This window comes from Acomys russatus, chromosome 17 (genome assembly GCF_903995435.1).
Source record: "Acomys russatus chromosome 17, mAcoRus1.1, whole genome shotgun sequence".
In the NCBI taxonomy this organism is placed as follows: domain Eukaryota; kingdom Metazoa; phylum Chordata; class Mammalia; order Rodentia; family Muridae; genus Acomys; species Acomys russatus.
In genome coordinates this window covers 60,877,325-60,893,266 of record NC_067153.1, presented here as the reverse complement: position 1 = coordinate 60,893,266, position 15,942 = coordinate 60,877,325, and the positions used below count along the sequence as shown (strand labels likewise).

The following is a 15,942-nucleotide window of genomic DNA, read 5'->3' as shown; positions in this document are numbered from 1 at the left end:
AGGCCTTTAACACACACACACACATACACACAGACACACACACACACACACACACACACAGAGACACACACAGAGACACACACACACAGAGACAGACAGACAGACAGACAGACAGACAGACACACACACACACACACACACACACACACACACACACACACACACACACACACACACACACACACACTGAGTGAGAGCTAATACCCTTAAGCAATCACATCTCTACAGCGGATCAGATCGACTCTTAATTTTAGAACATCTTCGACAGGCCAAAAATATCCCGCCTCCCTTCCCAGGATATCCTATCAGCGCACCCCTCACGATGAGGGGCAGCCGTCGAGGAGCCAATAAGATCCTCTCATTGGAAGAAGCCCGCCCAAGCCTTGTGTCGTCACTGGGCTTCTTAAAACCACAGCTCCAAGCCTGGCGCTTCCGCGTAACCAGGTGGCCGGTACTAGCGCTGAAACGCGACTTGGAACCACACCTTAAAGGGGAGGGGACAGCGGAGGACCCGAGCCCTTTAAGACAGGCGGGCTGGGGCCTGCCCCTTTAAGGGCGGGGCGTCCGACGGCGGAATCTGAGCCCCAGATTACCTTGAGTTTCCGTCACCCGCAGCGAGCGGCGGCTCCCAGGCTGGGTCCGGGTGCTCGGCGGGCGGCGGCGGCCTCATCCCCGCTCGTCCTCCCCGGACCCGGAGACACCCTCGCCCCGCCCCAGTCATGCTGAGCAGAGTATGGAAGCAGCTGACTACGAAGTGCTATCCGTGCGAGAGCAGCTGTTCCACGACAGGGTCCGCGAGTGCATCGTGAGTGCCGGACCTGGGCGGGAAGGGGCCGGGCCGAGGTGGGAGGGGCGCGGGCAGCGGTGGAGACGGGAAAGTCCTGCCGCCTGGGCCCTGAGCACCTCGGACCTCCGCGAGGGCCGGGTCTACCGTGGCGAACTCCTGAGTCGGGTCGGCTGGGTCCCTGAGCCTCCGTAAACAAAGCCGCCTGGTTTCCGTTCCTGGGCTGCTCGCCCCTCCCCCCGCCCCCTTCTACTCCACCCCGGTGGGCGTTCCTGGCGGTGGGTCCTCTAGTGTGGAGAATCTATCTATCTGATCGTCCCGAAAAGGATGGACGAGCTGGATGTGCGTGTTCCCCTTGAAAGTAGATGGAGGGCAGTCGTAGCTGATGTTGGAACGAAGGGAGACCCGAGTCACATTGAGCAGTTAAACTAGGGAAGTGCAGGGGTGGCGCGAGGGAAGAGTTGGGGGTGGGGGGTCGGGGGGATGCGGCGGGTCCTCCCTCGAAGGCAGAAAGTAATCGTGTCCGAAACGGGTTGTAAGATGTGGCGTTGGAGAAACACCCAAGTTTCCCCTTCAGTTGTAGTTGTTTGTTGTCATTCGTGCTGTGACTGAATCCTGGGCTTCTGGCATGCAGCATGCCAAAACACAAGCCAACGCAATGACACACACTCCACTCCGCTTCCTGATCATTTGTTTGACGCTCTGGAGGTCTGGGCTTCCAGCTTTCCAACCGTTCAGGGAGTTCTCCTTGGTGGGGGTGGGGCGGCCCGCAGTGGTCCTGAGCACATAGAGTCTGTGTTCCTTATACCCTCAGGGCAACCTAGATTTGCCGCGGAACCTTTCAGACAGCCGGGCACTGCTCCATAGGAGCACCCCAGTGGAACTTAGGGAAGTCTGTTTTGGGGCCTGTTTTGAATGATCATCTCTCTGTCTGCTGTTTCTCCCACATACTAAATGAAGGGACGGGCTTGGAGGAGTGGAAATAGATCTTACTGAATTGAGGCTGAGCTTTAAGCTACCCGTATGCGTGCTTAGATTGAAGAAAGGACAGAGGGAAATAGGATGTACCTATGTCTGGCTGGAAAGTACAAGTGTACAGCCCCAGGTGTGAGAATCAAGTAGCATCCCTTACATGTTCCTTGGGAGAGGGACACACTGGGACATTGTTGCATATCCTGGAGCCACATTCAGGCCTTGAGATACCAACAACCAGGAGGGGTGAGCCCTCAGATCTGCCTGTAAAATGTCTCTGCCTGCTAAGCCATTAGCTTAGGACATGAGCTCCAGCCAAGGGCAGCTGAAGGTTTCCAGTGCCTCCCCCACGTGGCTCCCTTCTAGAAGCTAGAAAACAACCTAGGTACAGGGTGGTGGCCCAGGCCTTTAATCTCAGCACTTGGGAGACAGAAGCAGGTGGCTCTCTGAGTTTGAGGCCAGCCTGGTCTACAGAGTGAGTTCCAAGACAGCCAGGGCTACATGGAGAAAAACCAGAGAGAGAGAGAGAGAGAGAGAGAGGAGGAGAGAGAGAGTACAGCCTAGCCTCTGCTGGAAGTGGGTGGAACTCCAAGCCTGACCCTTTGATCTCTTCTGCCTTCTTGGCTGTTACACAACTTCAGGGCCGAGTGGGGCAGAACACTGTGCTGTAAAAGTGCAGCCACAGTCTTAGCTGCTCCTTCTGTGGAGAGTCCCTAAGTCAGTCAAAAGCTGCAACTTTATTCTAGACACAGAAGTTTCTTGGTCTCTCCTTGTCGCTGTACAGATTTCCTGTAGGGTCAGCTCCTCTTGGAGACTAGAAGACACATGAGACTGATCTTGTCTTTGCCTTCCTTCCATGCAGTGACATACATGTATTCTCCGACTTTGGGTTGTGGACAGATGTAACACACGTACTGATTAGTCTGTCCTATCAGCTGGGGGCCTAACCGCTCAGGGCCGTGAGTAGGTCCTGGAAGTTACTTGTGGTAGGGTCTCGGGATCGACTGCTTTTAAAGTGACAGATAACCAGCTCTGGAAATGCTGGGCCTGACTAAAGACTTCTCTTAGGCTCAATGGGCTCTAGTTTGCCACAGAGCAGACCTGATGCTTCAGGCCGTGAATGAATAAACAGAGTAGAAGCTCTGATCTGGTGCATAAAGGTGATTCTTACACAGTAGCTCCTGGAGCGGACGTTGTCATGACAGCAACTGGAGTTGAGTAAGAGGACACGCCAAGACAATCTAGACAATTTTTTCCTCAAGTCTGTTACTTTTTCAGAATGTTCTCGAAGTCAGCCTCTCTCATTCTGGCCTGATTGGCACTGGATCCTTCTTCGGGCCCCCGATAGCTTAACTAGAAGGAAAGCACCAGTGGGGAATCGAGAATCCTGGGATTCGTGGGGCTTTATACTGAGGGCCTTGAGGGTGCGGCTGTGCTGGCGTCTCTAGAGGGTCTCATTCCGGGTTGATTTTTGCTGCAGATCTCAATACTTCTGTTTGCAACCCTCTACATCCTCTGCCATATCTTCCTGACCCGCTTCAAGAAGCCTGCTGAGTTCACCACAGGTACTTTGACTTCCCTGCCTTCAGCCAGAGTTCCAGTTGCCATGGAGCCAGCCTCAGAGGAGTGGGTGATGGTGCCTGTTGGGAAAGGAAAGACAGCTCTGCTGGGCCGTTTTAAAACCCTGGCCCTTTCAGCCCCTGCTCTTCCACAGGCAGAGCTGAAGTGGTGATAGCAAGTTTGTATATGGAAAATCTGCAAGCCTCAGGCACCTCACACAGCACTTATGTCTCCCTCTTTTCTCTTTTGTTACTTAATTACTTTCTTTGCGTATTTTTTTTTTAAAGATTTATTTATTATATGAGTGCTCTATCTGTGTATATACCTGCACACCAGAAGAGGGCATCAGATCTCATTACAGATGGTTGTGAGCCACCATGTGGGTGCTGGGAATTGAACTCAGGACCTCTGGGAAAGCAGACAATGCACTTAACCTCTGAGCCATCTCTCCAGCCCTCCTTAGTTTTATAGCCAGCATCTCATATAGTCCTGGCTGGCCTCAAACTCTCTGTGTAGCTAAGGGTGACCTTGAATGCCTGTCTTTTACCTCCCAAATACTGGGCTTCATAGTGTCATCACTGTCTATGTAGCTTCCCCCCACTCCCTATTTCTTTTCTTTTTTCCTTTTCTTTCTTTTTCTGAGACAGGGTTTCTTTGTGTATCCCTGGTTGTTCTGGAACTCACTCTGTAGACTTGGCTGGCTGTGAACTCACAGTGATCCACCTGCCTCTGCCTCCCGAGTGCTGGGATTTAAGACGTGCACCACGGGCTGGAGACATGGCTCAGAGGTTAAGAGCACTAGCTGCTCTTCCAAAGGTCCTGAGTTCAATTCCCAGCAACCACATGGTGGCTCACAACCATCTGTAATAAGATCTAGCGCCCTCTGTACATGCAGACAGAACACTATATGCATAATAAATAAATAAATCTTAAAAAAAAAAAAAAGACGGGCACCACCACCACCTAGCATCCAAGTAGCTTTCCTCATCCTCAGTTTCTTCTTACAAACTGAGCATAATGAGGTCCAACGGTGCCTTGTCACTGGGAGGACCAGATGAGGGCCATTTGTGAATCTGAAGTGAGCAGCTGCAGGATGAATGTCCTGGGCATATGTTTTGTGTCATCTCCTCCCCTAGTGCTCTCCCACTGAGACCCTGCACTTCCCAAGGTTTGGTGATGGTGACCTTTCTCTTTGTAGAGAGACTGAGTATTCTCAGACTGTGGCTTTGCATCCCATAGGCCTCTGATGGGAACAAAACACTCTTTGTTTCAGAGCCTTGACCCAACCTGCTCAGATACCCAGCCATGCTGTCTACATTAATGCTCTTCCCTTGGGGACTTTTCTTTGGGAGTCCCCTCTTTCCCCTGTAGCACGTGTCTCCTTTCTACCCAGTCACTGACCTGAACAGCCTCACAGGCTGCAATTTGTTTATTGTATCTAAGCCTATATAAAGAGGAACCTCTCATAATAGCCATGATGGGGAGGAGGGAGAAGAGGAGGGGAATTTGAGGCTTATATTCTGTGGACCGAGGACCACTGCTTACTAAACCACCTTGGTTGGAGAACAGGTTGTCAGGTTTATAGAGTACAATGTCCTGAAGCCTCTTTGAGCACCGTCTTCCGGGGTGGGGGTGGGGCCTCCCAGAGCTGCGCACTGATGTCCTGCTGCCTCCCTGTCTGTCTCTTGCAGTCGATGATGAAGATGCCACAGTTAACAAGATCGCGTGAGTGTCTCTACACTCAGCACCCGCCCCAGTGACTTTTACATGCTGGGATCTGGAAAGCCCCCTTGAGCGGGGAGAAGGAGCTGTCATCCATCCAATAGAGAGTTTCTACTTCCCTCCTATTTCTGGCTTCTTCCAGTTTTACTTCATCCCAGGGATGCTCAGAAAAGCTGCTGGTCCTGTCTCCCTGGTTAGGCCAGGAGCTTCATGATGAGGATATTGGCTGGGGCTGAGTCACCAGGAAATGGGTTCAGCTTGGCTTCACCTCCCAACTGTCAGTGTGGGTGGGGAATGGAGGGGAAACAGGCCGATGGAAACAGAACAGGGTTTGGTGAAGATTAAAAACCCCTGGAAGATCAGAGGAGCCCCATCTCAACCTGCCCCCCCCCCCAAACAAAACCCCACATAGACTGCTTGGCCCTGAGGAAGCCCTCGTGGTTGGCGGTGTCATTCCCTAGCAGTGCACACAGTGATGTGGAGGTGCCCCCTCTGGGCTGACAGGCCTGAGGGCAGCATCTTCTCCTTTTGCAAATGTGTTTCCAGCTGGCACAGGCCTTGCTGGTGAGGTTGGGTTTTAGCTGGCTTTATCCTCCGTGATGACGCCCTTCCTAAAGGGCGGGGCCATGTGGAGTGCTGGAGCTCCTGTCCTTACAGAAAAGGCAAGCTCGGAACACCACACCACTTGTTAGCATCCCTGGCATTCCCTAGACTAGTGACATGGCAGGTGATCAGGTATGCATCCCATGGGCCAGGGCTGCCCTGTAGGCAAGGACTAGGGTAGGAAGGCAGGAGGCAGAGCCCAGCTCCATAGTGCCTTCCTGTTGCTACAGCTGGCTTAGCAAAGAACTGACTTCCAGGGCAGCGGGGCTGGGGACTGGCTTGGCCTGACTCCTTCCCCTCATAGGCTGGAGCTGTGCACCTTCACCCTGGCCGTCGCCCTGGGCGCTGTCTTACTCCTGCCCTTCTCCATCATCAGCAATGAGGTGCTGCTCTCATTGCCACGGAACTACTACATACAATGGCTCAATGGCTCCCTCATCCATGGTATGTGGCTCTGCACTGCACTGGGGTGGGGAGCAGGGCAGCTATCAGGCAGACCCAGGCTAGACCCTTGGGCTAGCCAGTCATGTCACCCACCCATTGGGGGCCACTTCCCCATTGATTGGCCTCCTTAATGAGCAAATCTGCTTTCCTTTTGGCTTTAGGTCTTTGGAACCTCGTTTTTCTCTTCTCCAACCTGTCCCTCATCTTCCTCATGCCCTTTGCATATTTCTTCACAGAGTCTGAGGGCTTTGCTGGCTCCAGAAAGGTAAGCAGAGGAAATACTAGTCAACCCAAGCCAGAAGCAGAACTCTGCTTTAGGGAGTTGGCATAGGAGAGAATTTTCAGACTTCAGTCAGAGTTACGGGATGGAACAAGGACAGGGCCGTAGCAACATGAGGAGGAGTCATTGTCGCCCCGAGCCTGTGGGGCAGAGGGGAGAAATCATTTCTAGGACCCATTGGTGGTTTAAATTGAGACTATGGGGTCATTTAGCAGAAGAGTTATGGTCTTTCTGTTGTAGCTGCTCCTGGAAACCGTTAGCCAAAGGTGAGAGGGAGCATAGGAAATCCCAGGCTTGTTGCCGCCTTCCACTCCCCGCTGATGCTTGCATCAGGCTCCGGATGCAGTCCTGCTGACCCCTCCTCCTGCGCCTGTCTCTTCCTCCTGCAGGGCGTCCTCGCCCGGGTCTACGAGACAGTGGTAATGCTGGTACTCCTCACCCTGCTTGTGCTGGGCATGGTGTGGGTGGCGTCAGCCATTGTGGACAACAACAAGGCCAGCAGGGAGTCACTCTATGGTAAGAGTTGAGCTTTCTGTTGCTGTGTTAAAGGGGGAACAATTTGGGCTCATGGCTCCATAGGTTTCAAGCCCTGGTCTTTCAGCCCTGATTCTTGGGCTGTGGTGAAGTGGAACCTCGTGTCCTACAAAGCTTACAAATCATAGATGGCCAAAACTACAGCCCAGTCACTCCCTAAAAGCACCACCTTTGCAAATCGCATTGGGAACCAAGCGTTCAACAATCAAGTCTGTTTGTTTGTTCAAAACAGGGTTTCTCTGTGTGGCCCTGGCTGTCCTAGACTCACAATGTAGACCAGGCTGGCCTCAAATTCAGAGATTCACCTGCCTCTGCTTCTCTGGGTACTGGGATTAAAGGTATGTGCCACTACACCTGGCTGCAGACATTCAAGGTTTTTTGGGGGGGCTGTTTCAAGACAGGGTCTCTCTGTGTTAACCTTGGCTGTCCTGGACTCGCTTTGAAGACTAGGCGGGCCTCAAACTCATGGTGATCCACCTGCCTCTGCCTCCCAAGTGCTGGGATTAAAGGTGTGTACCACCCCCACCTGGCTCCCAACATTCAAGTTTTTTTTTCTTTTTTGGGGGGGGGGGTTCGAGACAGGGTCTCTCTGTGTTAACCCTGCCTGTCCTGGACTCACTTTGTAGACCAGGCTGGCCTCGAACTCACAGCAATCCGTCCGCCTCTGCCTCCCGAGTGCTGGGATTAAAGGCGCGCGCCACCACGCCCGGCCCACCGACATTCAAGTTTTAAAAGACCATTTTATATCTAAACTAAAACAGAGCTCTGGCTTTTCCCTCTGTTTTTAAAGATTTACTTTTATGTGTATAGATGGTTTCGTTGTATGCATGTCTGTGCTCCACATCTATGCATTGGCAAAAGAGACCAGAAGAGGGCGTCAGATCCTCTGGACCTGGAGTTAGAGGTGGTTGTGAGCTGGCTTGTGGGTGCTGGGAACTGAACGTGGGATCTCTAGAAGAGCAGCCAGTGCTCTTAATCACTGAGCCACGTCTCCAGCCCCATCCTACGTTCTCTTAAGACCTCAGGAGACTAAGTCAGGGTAACTCCTTGTATAGTGAGCCACAGGCTGTCTTCAAAACAAAACAAGAGCCCGGGCAGTGGGTGTGCATGCCGTTAATCCCAGTACTTGGGAGGCAGAGGCAGGTGGATCACTGTGAGTTTGAGGCCAGCGTGGTTTACAAAGAGAGTTCCAGGACAGTCAAGGCTACACAGAGAAACCCTGTCTCAAAAAAAAAAACAATACTGGCTCTTTAGTTGGCCATGTACATTTGATCAACTGTAGTTCTCTTAAAGTGTAAAGACTGGCACCAGTTCTGTAGGCTAAAGTTCCAAACTGATGGATTTTGGACACATCCACCGTATAGAAAATTCCCTTGGGCCCACACAATGATTTAAAAAAATAGTCAGCCAGGCATGGTAGCACACAGTTTTATTCGCAGCATTTAGGAGGCTGAGGCAGGTGGATCTCTGGGAGTTCCAGGCCAGCCAGGACTACTAGAGAGACCCTGTTTAAAAATAAATAAGTAATAGATAACCAGTTGTTCACTATAAAGCCCAGGCGGTGGTTGAAATCTTTCCACCTCAACCTCCCAGTTCTCCTGGGGTTACAGGCATGTGCCACCACACCCAGCTGACACTTTCATCTGAATATCTGCCTTGTTTGATAGGGGAGAGGATCTGGCCGCCAGGACCAGACAGCAGCTGTGCCTTCTATATAAACTAGGATCCCTAGTTTCCCCATCACTCTACCTCTAACCCTAGGCCAGCCTTCCTTGAGAGAGAGAGAGAGAGAGAGAGAGAGAGAGAGAGAGAGAGAGAGTGACTATAGGTGTTTGTGCTGAGTTTTTGTCTAGGCCCTGAGCCCTGTTACCTTCTAGTAGTCAGGAGCTGTAAGACAGCCTGACAGGCCTTTTCTTGTCCTTAGACTTCTGGGAGTATTACCTCCCCTACCTCTACTCCTGCATCTCCTTCCTGGGAGTCCTGCTGCTCCTGGGTGAGTGGCAGAGTCTGGGAGGGGAAGAGCATCTTGGGCTCCAGCAGTCAGGTGGAAGGAGGAGGATTGGGTGGGGTGGGGGGGAGTGAAGGGTCTGAGAGGTGACTGACCCTCCCTTGTCCCTACAGTGTGCACTCCACTAGGTCTCGCCCGCATGTTCTCCGTCACTGGGAAGTTGCTGGTCAAGCCTCGGGTATGTCATGCTCCTTGCCTCTTGTGCACCTGAGGCCAAACCGTGAAATGGACCTACAGTTGTGTTGTGCACGACTAGTGCAAGGCCACACCCCTGCTTGCCTTCTTTGTCCTTTCCCCATCCCTGGGGCTGGTCAGAACGCAAGGAATTGGAAGGCGTAGGAGCCGTCCGGAGCCTCTCACGGCCCCTCCCTCTCACAGCCCCTCCTCTCTCCTGCCCTCAGCTTCTAGAAGACCTGGAAGAGCAGCTCAACTGTTCAGCCTTTGAGGAGGCAGCTCTGACTCGAAGGATCTGCAGTGAGTTTAAGTCCTTCCTTGTTCTTGCTTGGGTGCTGGCCTGGCAAGGGCTGAGGCCTGGAGGAAGTGTGTGTGTGTTCTCCCCCTCAGACCCCACCTCCTGCTGGTTGCCTTTGGACATGGAGCTGCTGCACAGACAGGTCCTGGCTCTGCAGGCACAGAGGGTCCTCCTGGGTATGTGCACTGGGAGCTTCCCAGGGAGAAGGCCCCTGTCCCAAGTACTTACTGACCACTTCCCACCCCTGCACAGAAAAGCGGCGGAAGGCATCGGCCTGGCAGCGGAACCTCGGCTACCCTCTGGCCATGCTGTGCCTGCTGGTGCTGACGGTGGGTTTCGTAGCCTTGTGGGGATGGGGAGGAAGTGGGTCCCTGGTACTTTAGCTTCCTCAGGGAGGAAAGATGTACGGATGTACGTTGCCATAGTTGCAGAGGATTCCTCTCAGATGTGTCCTGGTCTGTGCTAAGAACATTAATTTCCACGTTGTGGATGGAGAAACACAACTGACTTCCCCAAATCACACACAGTCATTGGGAGTGAACACAGACTTACGGTGGAGTGAAAATAAAGGTGGAAAGCTAGTGTCTCAATTAGGGCTTCAGGAGGAATCTCAGGGGAAAGGTACCTTTTTCTAGGCCATCCTGTGTGGGCTTTGCGTTAGTCAGGTGCTCTGCAGAACTACACCTCGCCCCATAGGTAGACCCCTTTTTTTGTGTGGGAAGGGGGTGGCACATGTTTTGAGGCAAGGTTTCTCTGTGTAGCTTTGGCTGACCTGGACTCTTTGTAGGCCAGGCTGGCCTTGAACTCACAAAGATCCACCTGCCTCTGCCTCCCGAGTGCTGGGATTTCAGGTGTGCGCCCAGCAGGGTATTCTCTCTAGTCAGGCTTTTGCAGTTCATCTGCAAGCAGCAGCCTCCAGGAGGTCCCCAAAGCTGCATGGACGCAGAGCCACTCTTGCAAACTGGAAATGCTAAACTAAAGAGAATGCTCCTAACACTGCTCAGAGCACAGCTGGGGGCTGGGGTAGGGATGGTGGGACTTGGTAACCTTGCTGCCCCCCACAGGGCCTGTCCGTGCTTATTGTTGCTGTCCATATCCTGGAGCTGCTCATCGATGAGGCCGCCATGCCGAGAGGCATGCAGGTAAGGGGGCCTTGAGGTAAGAGGGGGGTGTGCAGGTAAGAGAGTGAGGCGCATGCAGGTAAGGGGAGGCGTGCAGGTAGGGGGCATGCAGGTAAGGGGGGCCGTGCAGGTAAGTGATGGGAGTTGGGGGGCAGGGGCACTGGCTGTCTTTCCACCACTTCTGGAGAGGGCTTAGTTCAGAAAGGCTGGGGAAGCTGAATATGTGTCTCATGCTGTTCTCCTCGCGCTTAGAAGGCTGAAACAGCTGGAATGCCACAAGTTTCAGGCCAGAATGGGCTACACAGGGAGAGAGTTCTACCAGCTTGTACTACAGCATAAGACCCTGTCTTAAAAGGGGGCAAGGGGGAGACTGGAGAGAGAGAGACAGAGACAGAAGTCAAGGACAGATAGATGGAAGGCTGGGTAGTGCTGGTAGTCATGGTGGGACTGTCCCTCAACAATGCCACCTTGCCCCCACAGGACGCCTCCCTGGGCCAGGTCTCCTTCTCCAAACTGGGATCCTTCGGTGCCATCATCCAGGTCATACTGATCTTGTATCCTTCTGGAAGCTCCTCCTCCTGGCCCCTGCAGGCATCCACGTTCATATGCACATACCCACACCTAAACATATGTCTGGTTTACTTGTTTATTCATCTTTAGTCTATGTGCAGTGGTGTTTTGCCTGCATGTATGTCTGTGTGAGGGTGTTGGAACCCCGGAACTGGAGTTACAGAGAGTTGTAAGCTGTCATGTGGGTGCTGGGATTGAACCTGGGTCCTCTGAGCAGCAAATGCTCTTAAACCACTCGCTGGGCCATCTCTCCGGCCCTAAAAAGTATTGTTTCAAAAAGATGGTTCAGTGGGTAAAAGTGCCTGCTACGCAAGAAGACTGGCAACCTGAGTTCCTTCCCTGGGAACTCACAGTGGCATGAGAGAACTGACCCCTGAAAGTTGTCCTCTGCCCCTCCCCCATTACATGTGTGTGCTGTAGCATGTACATACACATGAATACAATATAATAGAAGATAACACTAATGTGGAGAATGACAGGGGACACCCAGCCTGACCTGTGGCCCCTGCACATACATGTGCGTGCACCACACAGAAAAGCAGGGTCTTGAAAGGGGTCCAAGAAGTCCATTTTCTGACAGAGGCAGCCATTACTTACTAGAAGCTGGCCGGTTCTTCCCTAACCCAGTGGCAGTTACCTGATGCTGTCCTCGGTTGTGGGCTTCTACAGCTCTCCGCTCTTCCGAAGCCTCAGGCCTACGTGGCATGACACAGCCATGACACAGGTAGCTAGGAGGGCACCTCTAGGTGTGGGTGAGAATTGGTATTGGTGACTTACACACGTGTGTGTGCGCGCACACACACACAGCCCAGGCTGCCCTCAAACTCACAGAGGTCTACCTGTGTCTTCTGGGATTAAAGGCATGCGCCACCATGCCCAGTAGCACTGACAACTCTTCCTGCCTTTCCCTCTTTCTTTTCTCACCCAGATAATTGGGAACTGTGTCTGCCTCCTGGTCCTAAGCTCAGCACTTCCTGTCTTCTCTAGAACCCTTGGTAAGTAGTGAAAAGGGGGGGATCGGCAGGGGAAGGGGGGAGACTGACTCCCTTTGTTTAAAAATGAGGCGCAGTCCGGGAAGTGGTGGCACACGCCTTTAATCCCAGAACTCAGAAAGCAGAGGCAGGCGGATCGCTGTGAGTTCGCGTCCAGCCTGGTCTACAAAGAGAGTTCCAGGACAGCCATGGCTATCACACAGAAAAACTCTGTCTGGAAAAGCCAAAAAATAAAAAATAGGGGCTGGAGAGATGCTCAGAGGTTAAGAGCAACCACTGTCTGCCCTTCCAAAGGTCATGAGTTCAATTCCCAGCAACCACATGGTGGCTCATGACCATCTATAATGAGATCTGGTGCCTTCTTGTGGCAGGCAGGCATACATGCAGGCAGAATACTATATAATTAATAAATAAAAAATGTTCAAATTAATTAAAAATGATTTTCAAAGGCCAGTCTGAGCTTATTAGAAAGTTTCAGTTCTCATCTACACAGGGAGACCGTATAACAAAACAAAGCTGCTAGGGTCTGACTAATCATCCTGCCTCAGCCTCCATCGTGCTGGGATTATGTTTTAAAGACTTACTGTTTTATTTGTATAAGTGTTTTGCCTGTATGTATATGCACATCCTACATGCCTGGTGCCTGTGGAAGGCACACGAGGAGATCACATGCCCTGGAGCTGGAGGTGTGGATGGCTGTGAGCACTAGTGGCTACTGCGCACTGCTCTGTGCCCTCTGCAAGGGCAACAAGTGCTCTTCACTCCTGAGTCTTCTCTCCAGCCCCAGAGTGAGGACAATGGAGTTGCAGAAGGTGTGAGCCACCATCTGCGTACTGGGAATCAAACCTGGGTCCTCTAAAGGAATAGCCGGTGAGCTGGAGAGATGGCTCAGAGGTTAAAGAGCACTGGCTGCTCTTACACAGGTCCTGAGTTCAATTCCCAGCAACCACATGGTGGCTCACGAGCATCTATAATGTGATCTGATGCCCTCTTCTGGCATGCAGGTGTACATGCAGACAGAACACTGTATAAATAATAAATAGATAAATCTTTAAAAAAATAAAAAATATGCCAGGCGTGGTGGTACATGCCTTTAATCCCAGCACTCGGGAGGCAGAGGCAGGTGAAACCCTGTCTAAAAATAAAAATAGAATGAAATAAAATAAAAAGAATAGCCAGTGAGATTTGTTTTTGTTTGTTTGTTTTTTCTGAGACAGGGTTTCTCTGTGTAACCTTGGCTGTCCTGGACTCACTCTGTAGACCAGGCTGGCCTCAAACTCACAGAGATCCACCTGCCTCTGCCTCCTGAGTGCTGAGATTAAAGGCATGTGTCACCATGCCCAAGTGGGCAATGTTCTTAACCTCTGAACCATCTCTTCCATATCTTTCTTTTTATTTATTTATTTATTTATTTTTGTTTTTGTTTTTGCTTTTTTGGAGACAGGGTTTCTCTGTGTAGCCTTGGCTGTCCTAGACTCACTTTGTAGACCAGGCTGGCATTGAACTCACAGTGATCTGCCTGCCTCTGCCTCCTGAATACTGGGATTAAAGGTGTGTGCCACCATGCCTGGCTCTTTCTTTTATTTTTTTTTTTTTTTTTTTTTTTTTTTTTTTTTTTTTTTTTGGTTTTTCGAGACAGGGTTTCTCTGTGTAGCCTTGGCCATCATGGACTCGCTTTGTAGACCAGGCTGGCCTCGAACTCACAGCGATCCGCCTGCCTCTGCCTCCCGAGTGCTGGGATTAAAGGTGTGTGCCACCATGCCTGGCTTTTTTCTTTTAATTTTTAAAGTTACATTTATTTTATGTGTGGACAACTTGCAAGAGTTGGCTCTTTCCTCATACCATGTGGGGAATTGAACTCAGGTTGTCAACTTGGCAACAAGTATATGCCCCACCCCCACCATCTCCCTTGGCCCCAATTTTATACTCTTTGGATTAGGAATGTTCAACTTGTGCTTTCTCTTCTATGCCATAATGATTTGGAGGAAATTGGGTTTATTGGTCCCTTAATTCCTAGAGATACTCATTGAGTGAAAAGACAGAAGCCAGGCCGTGGTGGCACACACCTTTAATCCTAGCACTTGGGAGACAGCCCAAAAAAGAAAAAAAGAAAAAAGGAAAGATGGATGCAGTAGGAATGTGTATTTAAATGGGGTTCAGGCCTTTGACTTGAGCATTATGATGGGGGATACAGAGGGAGTTAGGCACAGTGGCTGACACTTGCAGTCCTGGGGAGCTGGGGGCAAAAGAATCACAAGTTGTTCATCATCCTCAGCTACAAAGTGCTGCCAGGCTGGAATGCAGAAGAGAGAGATGGAGGGAGGGGTCCTAATAGTGCCTGGCACAAAAAAATACTGTGTGTGTTGCCTTAATTATTATGGCCCCATTGTTTTCTCTCTTTCAAGTTGAGACCCAGAGTAATGAACTTGCCCTATGTTACCCAGCTGTGGAGGTGGAGCTGGCATAAGAAGCGGCCTGATGGCAGTTGGCACTCTGTGCTCTCAGTGGCTTAGCTCCTGATCTGTGCACTAATGACAACTTTTTTGTTTAATATCTATTTATTGTATATGAGTGCTTTATCTGTAGAAGAGGGTATCAGATCACATTATAGATGGTTCTGAGCCACCATGTGGTTGCTGGGAATTGAACTCAGGACCTTTGGAAGAGCAGGCGATGCCCTTAACCACTGAGCCATTTCTCCAGCCCCACTAATGAAAACTTAATGGCCAACTTGTAGAATCTCACCTAGGAACCACTTGTGATCCTGGCAGTTCCTAGAGATACCTGAGGCTAGAGGCAGCCGGCTGAATAGAAAGATGCAAGTGTCTGGAGGGAGGAGAAATTAGTATTTAGCTGCTACTGTGTTCAGGAGTCCTGAGCTGGCCTTGGAATGGGCTTAATATGGGCACAGCAGATGCTGGCAGCTGTGGCTCTCAGGTGTGGCCACTAGGAGGCAGCAGAAAGCTGGCTTCCTTTGAGGAGAGGACTTGGAGCATTCCACCTTCTCATAATGGACTTTGTACTCAGGACTGACTCGCTTTGACCTGTTGGGTGACTTTGGACGCTTCAACTGGCTAGGCAATTTCTACATCGTGTTCCTCTACAATGCAGCCTTTGCCAGCCTCACCACCCTGTGTCTGGTGAGGACCTTCACTGCAGCTGTGAGGGCAGAGCTGCTCCGAGCCTTTGGTAAGGGTCGTGAACAGGGCTGGTTTGTTCTGACCCAGCGGTGACCCCACGGGTGTGCTACCTGTAGGTTGCCTGTCTCATTCACCCATTGTATACCCTGGCTGCCTCACCTGCCAGCAGCCATGTCCTCTTGTGACTGCTGACCTTCTCTTTTCCAGGGCTGGACAGACTGCCGCTGCCTGTCTCTGGTTTTCCCCGGGCTTCTAGGAAGAAACAGCATTAGTGACCTCCAGCCAGAGGCTGAGAAGGCGAAAAGCAACACTGCCTAGGCCTGGAGGCCAGCCCTCAGGTGGCTGGACTCAGGGCCTGGAATCTGAGAGGGTGGGTGGCAGGAGGAAGTTGAACCATCTGCACTGTTGCATAGTCTGAGCCAGAGTTTGGGACCCCCCTCACCTCCTGCCTTTCAGATGTAGCTGTGGCCTCCCTTAGCCTGGGGTGGAGCTGGGGGGGCTGGCTCTAGTTCCTGGTCCCAAACACGTTTACACATCAGTCTGCCTCAATCCTGTTCCAGGCCGTGCCTGAAGCCATGTTTACACAATTTGATGTGCAATAGGGTGGGGGCGGGTGGGAGGGACTGGGCCGGGGGTAGGCTCTGGACACAAGCTGTCTTCCTTGCCGCTGGCCCAGCAGAGCCGAAGCACTGTGCTGTCCTGTCGAGGGCTTTGGACCACTGGAGAGACCAAGGGTGCAG

At 51.7% G+C, this 15,942-nt stretch overlaps 1 protein-coding gene across 1 annotated transcript; it reads left to right on the top strand.

Annotated features, from left to right (window-relative positions):
* The first annotated feature begins 426 nt into the window (after positions 1–426).
* Lmbr1l (limb development membrane protein 1 like) lies at positions 427–15,809 on the top strand. Its single transcript, XM_051160317.1, has 17 exons — positions 427–805; positions 3,237–3,321; positions 5,008–5,041; positions 5,946–6,085; positions 6,247–6,350; positions 6,755–6,881; positions 8,824–8,892; positions 9,021–9,085; positions 9,309–9,381; positions 9,472–9,555; positions 9,632–9,708; positions 10,444–10,521; positions 10,981–11,054; positions 11,704–11,794; positions 11,999–12,065; positions 15,090–15,251; positions 15,410–15,809. The coding sequence occupies exons 1-17, from the start codon at positions 734–736 to the stop codon at positions 15,472–15,474; spliced, it is 1,467 nt and encodes a 488-aa protein (XP_051016274.1). The 5' UTR covers positions 427–733; the 3' UTR covers positions 15,475–15,809.
* Positions 15,810–15,942: the final 133 nt, after the last annotated feature.

Excerpts from the sequence above, each read along its gene's own strand:
- Lmbr1l (XM_051160317.1), top strand. The coding sequence starts at position 734 with ATGGAAGCAGCTGACTACGAAGTGCTATCCGTGCGAGAGCAGCTGTTC. Across the intron at positions 11,055-11,703 it reads ATCCAGGTCATACTGATCTT|TTACCTGATGCTGTCCTCGG; the intron begins GTATCCTTCTGG and ends ACCCAGTGGCAG. Across the intron at positions 15,252-15,409 it reads AGAGCTGCTCCGAGCCTTTG|GGCTGGACAGACTGCCGCTG; the intron begins GTAAGGGTCGTG and ends TCTCTTTTCCAG.